The sequence below is a fragment of the Trichosurus vulpecula genome, chromosome 6, assembly GCF_011100635.1.
Source record: "Trichosurus vulpecula isolate mTriVul1 chromosome 6, mTriVul1.pri, whole genome shotgun sequence".
Taxonomy (NCBI): domain Eukaryota; kingdom Metazoa; phylum Chordata; class Mammalia; order Diprotodontia; family Phalangeridae; genus Trichosurus; species Trichosurus vulpecula.
This window is the reverse complement of record NC_050578.1, coordinates 70999374-71015973: the sequence shown is the minus strand read 5'-3', so window position 1 is coordinate 71015973 and position 16600 is coordinate 70999374. Positions and strand designations below refer to the sequence as shown.

Genomic DNA, 16600 nt, shown 5'->3' with positions numbered 1-16600 from the left:
ATCATCTTTTTTATTGTACAATGTTATGAAAATGCTTGTTTTATTCCATAAATTAAAAATAAAATAATATTTAAAAAAGAATAGGAGTATAATATTTTGTCAGGAATTAAATGACAGGAAGAGGATTTGAGATGGTCATAATATGAGAACAAGGAATGACAGACAGATAGCCAGTATTCAATTGGTACCTTTAGAATATTAGGAGAAAGTGAAAGAAACCTTTAACACATTGGGTAGACTCCCTATGATGAAAGTTTGGAAAAACATGGGAACAAAGTAGGGCATCATTCTCTTTTGAAAACAGTGCTCTGCCAAAGAACCGAGGAATGAGGAAATGGGGCATGATATCAGCATTAATGGGGCTTTAATACTCCTGAAAAGGGGAACTGGCATCAATTTTGGCAAAAGTCTGACCCCATAGAAGTCACTGGGAGCAAAGACTAAAGCTAGTGAATAGTAAATTGTGTAGCATGACAGCAGGCTAAGAAAGCTTTGATGTCCAGCTCTTAGGGAAAGCACCATCAAAGAAGCATTCTGGAAAAATGATTGATATTGCCAAAGACCTAAGGAGGAAGAAAACTCAGTTAAAGGATGTTGAATACAAGCTGACAAACCAACAGGAAAAATATTATTAACAGAAGGGAATATTTCCTCCAGCTTAACTAAATGAGTCTAACTATCTGAATAAGTCAATAGCCCTCATTTGTTGTTGGCCCTTTGTTCTCAAAGAGAGCCATAAGATCAGGAAGTCTATCTTATCCCATCACCACTCCTCTGCAGAGCCTAGCATTGTGCTAACCATTGGGTAGAATAAACACAAATTGTGTTTATTCTAAAGCAAATTGACTTAAAATCTAATGAAGAAGGGACTGTCAGATTCCGATTTTGTTGATTGTCATCTCTGCACTTCCTCAAATTTTTTTGAGCCTAAGAATGGCATTCTCAATTCTTTCATGTATATAATTGTTGTTATGATTTATTTTCCTCACTTACTTTGACATATAATAAAAGTGTTGATCCTATGGGCCTTACAGTCAGGAGGAAATTTCCTTTGGACATTTTTGGTCAATCTAGAAGTCTCTGAGCAGATATCTCTATGCCAGGCTGTTAGAGGAGGCTTGAGAGTGAACAGTCTCTTAGTTCAGATTCAATGCTGGGATGAAAAAAAGTGTTGGGAAATCATTGGGCATTTAAGAGTAGCAGGTTTCCTTTGAGCAGACCTGGGAATAAGTATTGAATGACAAAGAAGATGAATAAATACCTGATAAGGCAGAGAACCAAGTGAATTCCCAAGAGAGCATATAACTACAAACAAGATATTCCCAAATGGTTCAAGAGAGAAATAAAAAATTTTGAAAACAATTTTTGGCATGATGAGCAGAAACAATTATCAGAATATGGGGGAAACTACATTGAATTCATGGTGCTGAGCTTCTCCAAAGAACAAAAAAAGAATTGATTGGGAATACAAATAAGTGAAGGACAATCTTGAAGAAGAAAAGTAAAAGGCAATCATTTTTTAAAGTGATTCTATACAAAAAAAAGATTTTGTTCTCAAAGACAAGATCCATAGAGACATTTGAAATGAAGGATTATAAGTCTCCCAAACAAGACAAAAACTTGAAAACCATAATTAAAGAAATGATAAAAGATAGTTGCCCCAAACTTTTGGACCCAGAAAACAAAATAATCCAAACAATAAGAAAAAGTGTAAAATAAGTATCATCTGCAGGGATTTTGTATCTTTACCTCTGACAGAGTGATGTGCCTTCATTGAGAGAATCTTGCATCAGAAGAAGAGGAATCAGAGCTCCTGGGCACAGCTGACACCAACAAAAGTGGAAGGATATGGAAACAGCAAGGAAATTTCATGGCATGTGGGGGTGAGGGTGGGGAGAATGATCACGGAAAGGGAAAGCGGTAATAATGAGTGCAATCGGGGACATAGGAAAAAATCTTACCATAGGGCAACACATCTACAATTTCAATCTCCTCTAGAAAATGCTATTTCTGAGAGGGACAGGAAGCAAGATCTACAAGACAATATCATAGAAATTGTTTAGAAAAGGGAACTCAAAATAGGTATCCTATAAGCTTCTATTCCATGAGGAATACAGAGAGTAAGGAAAGAATGAATAAGTATAAAGGTCATCAATCAAAGAACAAAAGTCTAGAATTGACATAAAGGAAAGGCAAATAATAAAGAGATTGAGGCAAAGAAATTCTTTTTAGAAAAAGATGAAGAAAATGAAATAAATAAAGCAAATTGAAGGGGAAGAGGAGGGATTTTAGTTAACTTCTTAACTAAGAGAAAAAATAGATGAAAACTTAGATAATTAGAAAACAAGAAAGCAATAAGTTAAGCAAAATTCTGAAACTAGGAAAAGGGGAGACATATGGTGGGGTGTGAATGTGAAGGAAAAAGCATCTGTGGGAATAGGCTTGTCTTAAAGTAAATGAAATTGATGTAATGAAGAGACAAAGTACTGTCTTTACAAATGAAGAGGGAGGAAATATTAATTTAAAGAAAAACTTCTGATATTGGAGATAAATGGAGAAAAACATTGATCTAATTCTCAAAATAATCTAATAAAATGAAAAAGAATGACTGGATAAGAAAAGAAAACCCCATAACCTCTAGGGTATAAGATAAATGCTCAATAAACAAAGACATACAAAGAATCAAAATGAGGGACCAAAGCTCTTCTCTTCCGCCGTGGCTCTGAGGTCAAAATGAAGTTCAATCCCTTTGTGACCTCTGACCGAAGCAAGAACAGCAAGAGGCATTTCAATGCCCCCTCCCACATACGGAGGAAAATCATGTCTTCCTCTCTGTCGAAGGAGCTGAGACAGAAGCACAACGTGCGCTCCATGCCCATCCGGAAGGACGATGAAGTCCAGGTTGTTGGAGGACACTACAAAGGTCAGCAAATTGGCAAGGTGGTCCAGGTTTACAGAAAGAAATACGTGATCTACATTGAGCATGTGCAGCGGGAGAAGGCTAATGTTACAACTGTCCATGTGGGTATTCACCCCAGCAAGGTGGTAATTACAAGGCTAAAGCTGGACAAAGATCGCAAAAAGATCCTTGAGCGAAAAGCCAAATCTCGCCAAGTAGGAAAGGAAAAGGGCAAATATAAGGAAGAAACTATTGAGAAAATGCAAGAGTAAAAATTACATGGCTATAATTAAATTTCTAGAATGAACACACAAAAAAATGAGGGACCAAAACAAAACATTAAAAATAAGGTAAATTTGATAAAGCTGGGGTTGCAATCATGCTATCAGACAAAAATAAAAATTTACCATACAAAAGGAGATAAATGAGAAAACTACATTATGCTGAAAGGAACCATGGATAACCAATCAATATCAATATTACACTTATGTGCAAATATCTTAGCATAAAAATAGCAGGGTACTTTAATGCCCCTTCCTCCATCTAGGATAACTCTAACAGAAAGATAGACAAAAGGGAAAATATAAAACTGAAGAACTGATGGATAAAGTAAAGCTACAAGATACATGGTATTTTATCAATTGGACTACTAAATATTATATATATATATATATATATATATATTTCTTAGCACAGAAATATTGAAAATAAATGTAAACAAGCTGCAATACAAAGCTTGTCTTTTACACACCATAAAAATACTAATCAGTTCTAGGAGCACACAAGTGCAGACACACAGAAAGACAGATTCAAATGTAAACTTTAAAATGAAATCCAAAATAATGAAGGATTTAAAGAACAAATCATGGAAGCAATAATTATGGGAAGAATAATAATAATGAAATAACATACCAAAACTTCTGGGATATAGCAAAAGCATTAATGAGAGAGGAAACTAAATCCCTAAAAAATACATTAACAAAATAGAAAAGGCAGGTTGATTAACTTTATATACATCTTTAAAAAAGAATGCCAATGAATAAACCTATAAGCACAAAATAAGAGATTTAAAAATTAGAGAAGTAGATAAATGGGAAGCTAAAAAATTATAGAAGTAAAAAAGCTGATTCCTTGAAAATACTAATAAAATTGATAGACTGTTAGCCAATCTGAACAAAAAAAATAGAGGGAAGAAAATTAACAAAATAGAAAGTGAAATAAGATAAAATCACAACAAACCAGAAGAATCATTAGAACTTATTATACACAGTAACATGTTACAAAAACAGAAAACAAAAAAAGGGGAGACAACAAGGGACAGAGGCAACTGCAAAAGATAAAAGAGATAACTGACATGAAGCTGAAAAGAATCTGCCCACAGAAGATTGTTATTTCAACTTTAAGAAGGGAAGCAGTCAAGAGGAAAAGAAATTGAATCAAATTTCTCTGAAAGAGGTTTGGTAATCAAGACATATAAATACACATGTGTGTCCATAGATGCACACATATATGTGTGTGGTTACACATGTGTGAACATACATATATATGCATGTATATGCACTGCACACATCTACCTATTTTGTGCATGCATATGTTGTTGTTCTTCAGTAGTCGAGTCATGACTTATGTATCCATAATCTTCCAAAGTCTGCTTAAGCTCATGTTCATCGTTTCCATGACACTAGCTAAAGCATTAATTCTGTGGAACTCAGCTTTCCTTATAATCCAGCTCTCACAGTCATACATTGTTACTGTAAAAACCATAGTTTTGACTATACAGACCTTTGTTGGCAAGGTAATGTCAGTCCTTTTTAGTATGCTGTCCAGGTCTGCCATAGCTTTCCTTCCAAGAAGCAAGTGTCTTTTAATTTCTGAGACTGCCTCCATTTCTTCTCCATCCATTTTCCAGGAAGTGATGGGACCAGTTGCCAAGATCTTAGTTTTTTTTTTTTGTTAAGTTTCAAGCAAACTTTCACCCTCTCCTCTTTTACCTTCATTAAGAAGTTTCTTAATTCTTCACTGTCTGCCATCAGGATGGTATCATCTGCATATCTGAGGTTACTGATATTTTTACTGACAACTTTAATTCTGGCTTTTGACACATCCAGCCTGGCATTTCATATAATGTACTCTGCATGTAAATTAAATAAATAAGGTGACAATATACAGCTTTGTTGTACTCCTATTCCAATCTTAAATAATCACTTGTTCTATGTTCACTTCTAGCTGTTGTTTCCTGGCTCATATACAGGTTCCTCAGGATACAAGTAAAACGATCTGGTACTCCCACATCTTTGAGGACATGCCACATTTTGTTGTGATCTACATAGTTGAAGTCTTTAGTCATTTAGTAATTAGACATTTAGTCATTTAGCCAATGAAGCAGAAGCATATTTTTTCCTGGAATCCCTTTGCTTTCTCCATAATGTAGTTAATGTTGACAATTTGGTCCCTAGTTCCTCTGCCTCTTTGAAAACCAGCCTGCTCTTCTGGCAATCCTTCATTCAGATATTGCTAAAGCCTACTTTACAGAATCTTAAGCATAACCTTGCTGGTATACGAAATGACCACAAATGTTGGGTAATTTGAATATTTTTTGGCATTGCCCTACTTTAGAATTGGAACATAAATTGATCTTTCCAATCCAGCAGCCTCTGTTGAGTTTTCCAAATTTGCTGGCATATTGAGTACAGCACTTTAATAGCATTATCTTTTAAGATTTTAAATACATCAGCTGAATTTCCATCACATCCACTAGCCTTATTGTTAGTAATGCTTCCTAGGGCCCACTTGACTTCATTCTCCAGGATGTCTGGCTCTAGATCAGTAACCACACCATCTTGATTATCAGTGATGTTAACATCTTTCTTGTATAGTTCTTTTGTATATTCTTGCCACCTCTCCTTAATCTCTTCTACCTCTGCTAAGTTCCTACCATTTTTGTCTTTTATCATGCCCATTTTTGCATTTAACTTTCCCTTGATTTCTCTACCTTTCTTGAAGAGATCTCTTGTCTTTCCCATTCTATTTTTCTTCTATTGAGTGAATAAGTTATTTTGTCCATTTTAAATACCCAAATTAACTATAAAGGACATATGAAGAAAGATGCTATCTGCATCCAGAGAAAAAATTGATAAATAGAAGTATATATAGAATAACTTTACATATATATATATATATATAAACTCATTTGCACATATGCATATACCTATTTGTGTATATATGTATATATGTTTATGTGTACATATGTATATGTGTGTATAATATATATATATATACATATATGTTATACACATATCTATTTGTATCTACTGGTAGCCATCTCTAGAATGAGGGTGGGGAGGGAAGAAAAAAGGGGGGACAGGAAATTTACATTATGATTTTGCATATATTTGAAAGGAATAGCAAATTGTGCATAGTAGATTTGCAATTTCACGTGCAATCATCTTTTTATTGTACTGTGCTATGGAAATGCTTGTTTTATTCCATAAATTAAAAACTAGATAATTTTTTTAAAATACTGTGCATTCTTTGAGGACAAAGATGACATCTTTGTGGTCTTTACAATATCTTGAATAAAGTAGATGCTCCATGAATGAAAGAAGATCTGAGTAAAATAAGCTCCAAGGAAAAGAAAATACCCCTCCTCCAACCTCTGCTCCTACCCTATCTGATTTTTATTGGAAGACCATCAAATTACTAATGAACCATTTGACTCATCTTCAAAACAATACATAAACATAAAGTGCCCTTTTTATACTCTTTAATATCCTGTTCCTTGTAAATGACTTTCAAACTCATTTTGTATCATATTATCTTCAGAAAACATCTCATATCTTAACGACCAAGCCTCTTTCTACACTCTTGCTCCTTGCTTTTTTATTTTACTTTTCTTTATAACTTTAAGTATTATTCCTATCCAGGGGTGAACAAATGAGTTATTTTATTGCAAAACATAAACTTTAAGGAATAGCATTAAATTATTTGCTTTTATTTGCATTGTTGGACCATCTATATGGTGTAGGGTACCATTGTAAAAGTTCTGACTGCTTGAAATATTTTTTTTGATAATTATAACTATAGGATGCGTGCTCCTTCATTTTTGTCTTTGGGGACCAAGCAATTTAGTGCTTAATAAGTACTTGTCGAAGACAGAAGGAAGGAAGGAAGGAAGGAAGGAAGGAAGGAAGGAAGGAAGGAAGGGAGAGAGGGAGCAAGAGAGGGAGGGAAGGAGAGTAGAAGGAAGGAAGGAAGGAAGGCAGGGAGGGAGGAAAGAAAGGATTGAGGGAAGGAGGGAGGGAGAGAGGGAGGAAGGAAGGAAGGAAGGAAGGGAGAGAGGGAGGGAGGGAGGAAGGAAGGAAGGAAGGAAGGGAGAGAGGGAGGGAGGGAAGGAGAAAAGAAGGGAGGGAGGGAGAAGGAGGGAAGGAGAGTAGAAAGAAGGAAGAAAGGTAGGAAGGCAGGGAGGGAGGAAAGAAGGAATGGGGGAGGAAAGAAGAAAGGGAGGGAGGAAAGAAGGAAGGAAGGGAGGGAGGGAAGGAGGGAGGAAGGACCATAAATACATGTTTTACATCAAGACTGAGACCAAAAAATGTTAAATTTTACTAATTACTTTTGACATTGGCCAGATAAATGGCTTATAACAAAAATGCTGCGTGGAATTTCTTCCTATCCCACCCCATGTATTTGAACCCCATTTATTCTACCAAAATACTAACTTCCTAAGCACATGATATCTATTAATCAAAAAATACTTCCAATGTCAAGATTACTTTTCTAAGCTCATCAGTAGCTGTAATTCAAATTATCTGTAACACATCCCTCTATGCTATAATTCATCTTAATTTGCCTAATATTAGAATAAAGAGCATAGATTATTCTTAAACATGAATATGCCTACATATACTGCTGGGAGGAGTGAGTGCAAGTACATGAAATGACACACATACAGCTGAAAGCAAATATTTCCTGGTACCAAAATCTACAACTTGAGTCCAGGCTACTTCATATGTTCCTATAAACAATGACTCATTTTCCTCCACTCCCAAACTAATTTCTTCATATATAAGAGCAATTAAGTTTAGCTGACTGATACCAGCACAAAAGATAATGATTATATCATACTCTGGCTGGTCTTTATTTTTAACAATTAATAAGAAAGGCCCATGCAATCATTAAGACTGAAGAAAGTCACTGTGATGGAAGAGAAAGATTAACTTTGTCATTCCTCCAAAAGAGAGGAGGGATTGAAAGAGGAATAAGCAGTTAAGTCTACTCATGAGCACAAAAAGCCACACTAATTATTTTAATTTTATAAGCTTTCTAGTGATCTGAAAAGCCTTTTAAATCTTCATATACTTTCTTTTTGAACAGCTTAATTGGATTTAATTTTCAGAAGACACAATTGCTCACAATTAATCCAACTGGCTGTAGAACATCTTTTAATATTCAAGGAAAAAAATCTTTATCATAATGCTGCCTTTATCTACAAAGTCTGAATATGCTATTGGGTGCAGAACCAACATTTTGGGAATACAAAATCTTTTTGTTAGTTCCATTAATCAATTGAATTCCATAGGTGTGGGGAGGGGAGAGAATAGCAATTTAACACCATAAAAAGGGAGGAATAAAAGATTGCAGACAGACTGGAGAGTCTCCTAGGAAGTCAATCCATTTGAGGATGGCATGTGAATAGTCTACAATTATTGGGGGGGCTCCCCATGTTTTCTTAACTGTGAAGCACTGAGAGTTTTGCATAATATTATAATGAAATAAATTCTCAAGACACCATTTGTTTCTCTTAAGAATGCCATTTGGAACCCCAAACAGGGGCTTTACTGACTCTTCCACAATATTCCAAAAATAAACCATATATAAAAAAGGATCTTCCACCAACAACTTTCTATCTCAAATGGATACTGCAATGCATGTTGGCCAAGGATTGCTTAATATCTAGCCACTGTGGCATCAAGATAAGTTCATGCCTGTTCTTAAAAAAAGAGAGGAGGGGGAGTGTGGAATTGCAATTTAAAATAATTTGGCTTTGTAAATGCTCCCATTAGAACTCAAATCCCATCTTCAATTCAAAAGTCAGGGGTGAATGGAGGAAGGAACCCTAAGGTTCTAGTTCCTTCAAGTTTCTTCTAAGGGTAAGGTATGCTACAGCTCAGTCAAAAAGTTCATAAGAGTCTATTGCTAAATTTTTAGTGTGAATGTTTACATTTCAGAAACAGGCAAATATTACAGGTTAGGGCTTGATTTGTTGTTTTATTGACTGTCTAGAATTAAGAAAGTTATAGGGAAAATGTTAATAATGCAGATTGACCTTAAAACTGGATTGAGTTAACTTTTATTTTAGAGACCCTATTATTAAACATTTAGCAAAACACCTCTGGCTAAGTGTCTCAACATTAGGTTGATATATTTTATTTACTTCTGGAAATGGATGGGGCGGGGAGGGGCCTGGTGCCTTTCTAACTGGAGGGCTGAGGGAGCCTCTGTCAGTCCAGATATTTTTGAGTTCAGAACCCATTGGCTACATTCCAGTCACAATGAAGCAAGAGTTTTAATGCCCCTTGTTTGTTGGTCTGGGGCAGAGGAGGAATAGAGGCAGCTAGGTGATGCAGTGGATAGAATGCCAGGCCTAGAATTAGGAAGACTCATCTTCCCAAGTTTAAATCTGGCCTCAGACATTTATTAGCTGTATGATCCTGGGCAAATGACTTAATCCTGCTTGCCTCAGTTTCCTCACCTGTAAAATGAGCTGGAGAAAGAAATGGCAAACAACTCTAGTATCTTTGTCAAGAAAACCCCAAGTGGAATCACAAAGAGTCAAACCCAACTGAAATGACTGAACAACAACAAAAAGGGGAGGAGTAGAGTGGACTAACACATTCCTTCTTTGTGGCAGAAGCAGTTGCACTAGATAATTGGCCTGACAGACTTCAGAAAAACCTGGAAAGACTTATATGAACTGATGTTGAGTGAGGGGAGAAGAACCAAGAGAACATTGTACACAATTACAGCTACATTGTGCAATGACTAACTTTGATAGACTTGGGTCTTCTCAGCATGCAAGGATCTAAGACAATTCTAAAAGACTCATGATAGAAAATTCTATCTACATCCAGAGAAAGAATTACAGAGTCTGAATCCAGATCAAAGCATACTATTTCCTCTCTCTCTTCTTTGTTTCTTCTTTTTCATAGTTCCTTCCATTGGTTCTAGCTCTTCTTTGCAACATGAGTAATGTGAAAATGTGTTTAATGTGAATGTATACATAGAGCCTATTTATCTAAGCTCATCAGTTGCATGATATCTTGGGGAGGAGGAGGGGGAGAAAATTTGGAACTCAAAAGCTTGTGGAACTGAATGTCATAAACTAAAAATAAATAAATTAATTAAAATGCTATTTAGAAAAAGAAAATTGGTCTAAGAGGAACAAAAAGAAAATGGGCCTGGATAATACATAGATGATAAAAGCATTAAAATTTTTAAAATAGAATAAAAGTTTATTTTAAGTTAAAAGCCAAGGAATGAAAAGAGGAAGGCATTCAATCAAGACTACATACTCATTTGGGAACGTGGGAAGAAAAATTACAAAGGATTTTTCATGGCCAATTCCATCAGGTTACATGTAGACTTAGCCATGGGGTGAAAAACAAGGAGAGACAGGGCAGTTTGATGAAGCCCACAGAAATGAAGAGCTGCCAGCAGCTACAGTGCCCTTTCATCTCTTCAGATTTTAAAATATCCTCTCAGATTGGAGGTTTGTTTGGAAATTAAAATGATATCCATATTTATTTTGCATACTTTGCCCTACAAAATATATTGTGATCTGCTTCTCAGATAAACAGCTGTACATAAACATTTCCTTCTTCCTATGTAGAATACACTTGGTGAAGGACATAGAATTTGAGATCTTATGGTGAGGGAAATGGAAGACCACTGCTCTCAACCACACACACACACACACACACACACACACACACACACACACACACACACACTTTCCTTGGGACTCTTTCCCTTCTCATTTAAAAGTAGACACCCTGGACTGTCATCATCAACAGCACAAGCAGTCATGTTTGCTTTGCTGTCTGTGACTACCATTGCCACATCTTTACACAAGTCATATCAGCAGCCGTGCTATTGAATTTTGTTAAGTGAAAAGGTTTCTCTAATTGTTTCTATACTGAAGTTAGAGTATTTTCAATAAGCATAATGATAAATTCCACCAGAAACAACTTGCTGAGATGCATCATAGCCAGCCACACAGAGGTGTACTTAGCACAAGACTGTGTAGGAATCTAACTCTGGTAGCTTTTCAGAATACCACCCATACTACCAGAACAGCACCAGGACCTGAAGACCAAGGAAGATACAGATCCCTACATTTGTTTGCCATAGTGCCAATTTGTTGGGGAATGTGACAGGCTTGCTGGAGTTCCTAGCAGGGACTAGTGACTCAGAGCATGTGAACTCAGTAATTTATTCCATCTTTCTTTGCTTTCTTCCTTCCTTCCTTTCTTTCCTTCCTTCTCTTTTCTTTCTTTACTTTTTTCTTTTTCTTTCTTTCCTTCTTTCTTCCCTTCCTTCTTTCTTTTTTCTTCCTTCCTTCCTCCCTCCTCCCCTCCTCTTCCCTCCTTCCGTCCTTCCCTCCTTCCCTCCCTCCCTCTCTTTCTTTCTTCCTTTCTTCCTTCTTTCCTTCCTTCCTTCCTTCCTTCCTTCCTTTCTTCTTTCCTTTCTCTTTCTTTCTTTCTTTTTCTTTATTCCTTTCTTTCTCAGCCAACTTCATATACTTTTACTTTTGTCTAAAGCTATTATCCTATACAAAGCTCATGCTATATAGACAGGCCATGAAATTTATTTTAAAAATCTATTCTAGCTCCTTATTTCATATATTAATATTGTCACAATTTTTATCTCTTCTTAAAATTAAATTTCCAGACTTAAGCATTTATGTTGGGAATCATAGACTGATCACTTCCCTCCTGGGATACAATTTTGTAATTCTCATAGGGTACAAAATCCTTTTTTTTGATTTGGTATAACCAGATTTTTCATTATTAAGACATAGCAGGGGAACTTATTTCTGAGATTATATTCAGAGTTGTTCATCTTTTTATAAATGGAAAAGGCTCAATTTGTCCATCTGTCCTGTTATTGCAAGTGTGCAGTAATGGTGTTATTTGGGAGAATTTTACTAAAACTACAAAGTCTAAAATTGGATAAATGAATATCACTAAAAACATGGAGAAAGCATTTAAGTTGATGTTTGTTAGCAACTTGATCTCATTTGCCTTAATTACAATGACTGGAGGAAAGGTGGTTGAGGAAAGCTAGCTCATACAGAAAGGTGGTAGATATGCTTTCTTATAGAAAACTCTTCCTACCTCAGGGTGATGACAATAAGATACCACATTTTCAATCAGATTGTCACCTATCTCCAGACTGGAGACAGGTTTCCAGACTAAGTGATGTCTAATAATCCTTTGTCTGCCCCCCAAACAGACACTAGCAACATGACAGATATTGATGAGGAGAATGAGAGGTACTAGGGTTATGCAAAACAATATAAAGGGGTTTTTGAAAACTGATTTTATTTCAAAGCAATTACTAATGGAACAAAACAATAACATCACTTTTTATTTCCCTACAGATTCAAGCATTTATCATAGTATGAGACAAACTAGTTAATGCCAGTCAAGTCAGACACTGGGTCCACTTTCACAGTATCATGGGAGCTGGGTCCTTGTGCCTGGAATTCTGTACACATCTTTGAGGGACACCATTAAACTCATTCCACATATCTAAAAATAAACACGTAAAAAAACTCTCACAAGTAGTTCTTCAAATAAAATCTTTTTTCTAACATTTAAAAATAATGCATGGGGTCATGTAAAGATCTTTTGTGTAAAAGAGTATTTATTCAGCTATAGGTATTTTACATCATGTTACTGATACACTCATTGCTCACTATGAAACATACACTTTACCCTGTAAACATTCTTATAAAATCTTTAAAATTTTCTCAAGAAGTATCCCAAACCACCTCTGAAAAGTTGTCATCTAAGAGTTATTCCCAGTGTAGACAACAATTGAACAGCTAGCTAGTGATGCTGAAGTACGATGTAAAAAGTCTTCGGAACATTTCTTTTTGGAGTTAAATAGTATTTCCATTTTTTATTCTTTCCTTAAGTCTTGCTTTACAGATCTTTAGTTACATTTTTCATATCATAAGAAGTATCTGTTCCCTATATCAACCCCTATTAATATAACTAACAAGATGTTCTAAGCTTTGATACTTTTATAAAGCGACAATATATCTATGATTGAGCTGCAAAACCAATCAAAGATATAAAATACATAGATGTGAAAATGTCCTAGATACTCCTGTTGACCAAAAGCATAAACTGCATGGGAACAATCTATTGTTGCCCATGTTGTAATTCCCAACAATTTGGGAAAGAGAGAAGTACTTTTAGTCATTAAATAAAATTAGAGGACTGGGTGTATTGAGATAGCTTCAAAGAATTAGGTACACCTGGGTATGTCAAAGGAGATTCCAGCAGAAACATCCCAGCAACTGCTTTGAATCCAAACTTCAAAAATTATTTGAGAAGTCTACAAATAGCATAGCTATGTGGCACATTGGATAGCTAGATGGCACAGTGGATAGAGTGCCAGGCCTGAAGTGAGGAAGACTCATCTTCCTGAATTCAAGTCTGGCCTCAGACACTTACTAACTGTGCTACCCTTAGCAAGTCATTTAATCCTCTTTGCCTCAGTTTCCTCATCTATAAAATGAGCTGGAGAATGAAGTGGCAGACCAGTCTGGTGTCTTTTCCAAGAAAACCCCAAATAGGGTCCCACAGAATCAGACACAGCTGAAACAACTGAAACAAGCAGGAGGCATGGCAGGGCAGGGGAAAGGGAAGATATGGAGTGAGTTCTGAAGGACTTCAAAGGAAAGATCTCTGTCTTTCTCCTCCTTTCATTGATGATGCCACTGAAGAGACTATGCCAGGAAAAAACATATATTCATCCAGCTTGGAATTGAGAGAGGACACACTAGATACATGAAGGAAATGCAGCTTCATGATAACTCCATGAAGTAAGAAAAAGACATCAGGCAACCAAAACCTGTGAGTGTATTTGCTTGCAAGTGCTCTCTAAGTTTGAACCCAACTTTCCCTCGATTCTTTATGCACTTACAAAAGAGTGCATTCCAGTCACTGGGAGGAGGAAGAGGGGAAGATGCATTCATACTTTGGTCCTTGCTATTTCTCCTAACAAATATTCCCTTGTAAAACCAATGCTAATTGGTGGATTGATTTTAGGGAGATACCAACTGGTATTGAAAACACACAGGATTGGAGGTGGTGAAAGATTCTATTAGAATGTGCAAACATTTGTGGTTACTCCTAAAACCCCAAGGAAAGTTGTGACCATCCGTTCTGTGGAGACCTGATCTGCCAGGGCTTATGGGGGTTAGGGCTGTTAGCCCAGTCTGTGCTGTTTTATGGACATGTTTGTAAAGGAAGGAAAAACAGTTATTAATGCATGCTATGTGCCAGGGACTGGGCCAGTCAATCTACTCTGCCCCTGATGACTTCCCTCAAGGTGAGGCGATACTACCAGAAAGGTTGATTCTGATTTCCTGCACTTGTTCTTCAATGGGCAGGACAGCTGCAGTTCTTTTCCATGCTCAGCCACAAGCTAGGCTGGAGGATGCCTCACCCTCTTTAGCTGCAGAGGTACAGAGCTCTTTCATCTGGAACAAGGAATTTTATGTTTCTGAGAAGCAGCAGCTTTTTCTTCCTTTTGACTCCCTCATAGCTAAGACTCTGAGGTTGATTGTCACCTCCAGTCAGGAGATGTAAAAACACTTGCCTATTTTTAATAACAAATTCTTCCTCATTCTAAAGCCCTTTCCTTCTACAGGGTGTCCCTAAAGTCTGGACACATAGGAAAATTGATGGCAATGTGGAGTTACTGCATCAAGTTCACGTGAATCTTGCAAAGCACATCAACCTTTGCATCACAAATGATGGAAATCATATTGAAGATGTTATTTGTTAATATTCCAATTAAATAAAATGTGGTCGAAAATTTCATTCATTTCATTTCTTGAAAATACACATTTTTGCCTATGTGTCCGGACTTTAGGAACACCCAATATAAACTGCTCCATGTCCCCTTAAAGTGACCAGTCCTTTTTCACCTTCCATCCTCCAGGAATATTCTATGGAATGGCTAGAGACAAATGTTTGAATGCGGTCACACATTTATAGGCAATTTTCATTGCCTTGCTGGCCCCTTCATACCAATTAAAGTATTCAAGCTTCCTACCCTTTCTAGGGTAAGCAAAGTCTATTTTGCATCTAAAAGCTGTTTTTATAAAGGGCATTAATATCTCTCCAGAGTCCTAGATTTGTAACATCTGCATTATCCTTAACTCTTCCACCCCATCCCTCATTCCACATATTCACTTGGCATTATCCCTAACTAACTTCCACCCCATCCCTCATTCCACATATTCACTTGGCAGAAGTCTTCTTCTCATTACTCATATAGCTTCCCCTTAGTTTAGTTCTGCATCATCTCTAACCAGCTTTATTTCAATTGTTCTTTACATTGTTCTTTCTGCCTTAAGTCTTTCTCGGCTTCAATTCATCCTGTACAAAGCGGCTAAAATTAGATTCTTTAAGCACAGATTTGACCATGCTATCTTCCTACTCATAAAACCCCTGCATCTCTAAGGAAAATGTATGAATTCTCTTTTTAAAAAAAAAATAAAGTTTTATTGATATCGTTTGTTTTAACATGGCCAGATCTGGGGTTAAGAAATTACTTTGGCAGACAAGTGGATGAACTGGAATGGGGATAGAACTGTAACAGTAAGACCAACCAGCAGGCTATTGCTGTGGTCCAGGCATGAGTCAAGAAGGGCCTGAACCAGGGTGATTGCAGCATCAGAGGAAAGGGGCATATACAAGAGATGGTACAAAAGTAAAAGCAACAGGACTTCACCACTGATTACATATGAGGGATGAGAGGCTGAGGAGTAGAGAATGAGATCTAGATTCCAAGCCTGGGTGACTGGGAAGATGGCTGTATTCTTTTTTAATTTATTTATTTTTCAGTTTTCAACATTCACTTCCACAAGATTTTAAATTCAAAATTTTATCCCCATCTTTCCCTTCCCCCCACCTTGAGGCAATGTGCATTCAGATTATCCCTTCCCCCAATCTTCCTTCCCTTCTACCATACCCCCCCATCTCTTATCCCATTCTCTTCTATTTTTTTCTGTAGAGCAAGATAGATTTCTATACCCCATCACCTGTATATCTCATTTCCCAGTTGCATGTAAAAACAGTTTTAACGTTCATTTTTAAAGTTTTGAGTTCCACATTCTCTCCCTCCCTCCCTCTCCATCCACCCTCTTTAAGAAAGTAAGCAATTCAATATAGGTTATACATGTGTAGTCCTGTAAAACACTTCCATAACAGTTATGTTGTGAAAGACTAACTACATTTCCCTCTATCCTGTCCTGTCCCCCTTTTTATTTTATTATCTCCTTTGACCTGTCCCTCCACAAAAGTGTATGCTTCTGATAACCCCTTCCCCCAATCTGCCATCCCTTATAAAAGCTCTTTCTTGCCTCTTTTACATCAGATAATTTACTACATTCTACCTCTC

At 36.5% G+C, this 16600-nt stretch overlaps 1 protein-coding gene across 1 annotated transcript; it reads left to right on the top strand.

Moving 5' to 3' along the window:
- The first annotated feature begins 2703 nt into the window (after positions 1 to 2703).
- On the top strand, positions 2704 to 3179 carry LOC118854075 (60S ribosomal protein L26-like). Its single transcript, XM_036764389.1, has one exon. The coding sequence runs from the start codon at positions 2734 to 2736 to the stop codon at positions 3169 to 3171; it is 438 nt and encodes a 145-aa protein (XP_036620284.1). The 5' UTR covers positions 2704 to 2733; the 3' UTR covers positions 3172 to 3179.
- The last annotated feature ends 13421 nt before the right edge of the window (positions 3180 to 16600 follow it).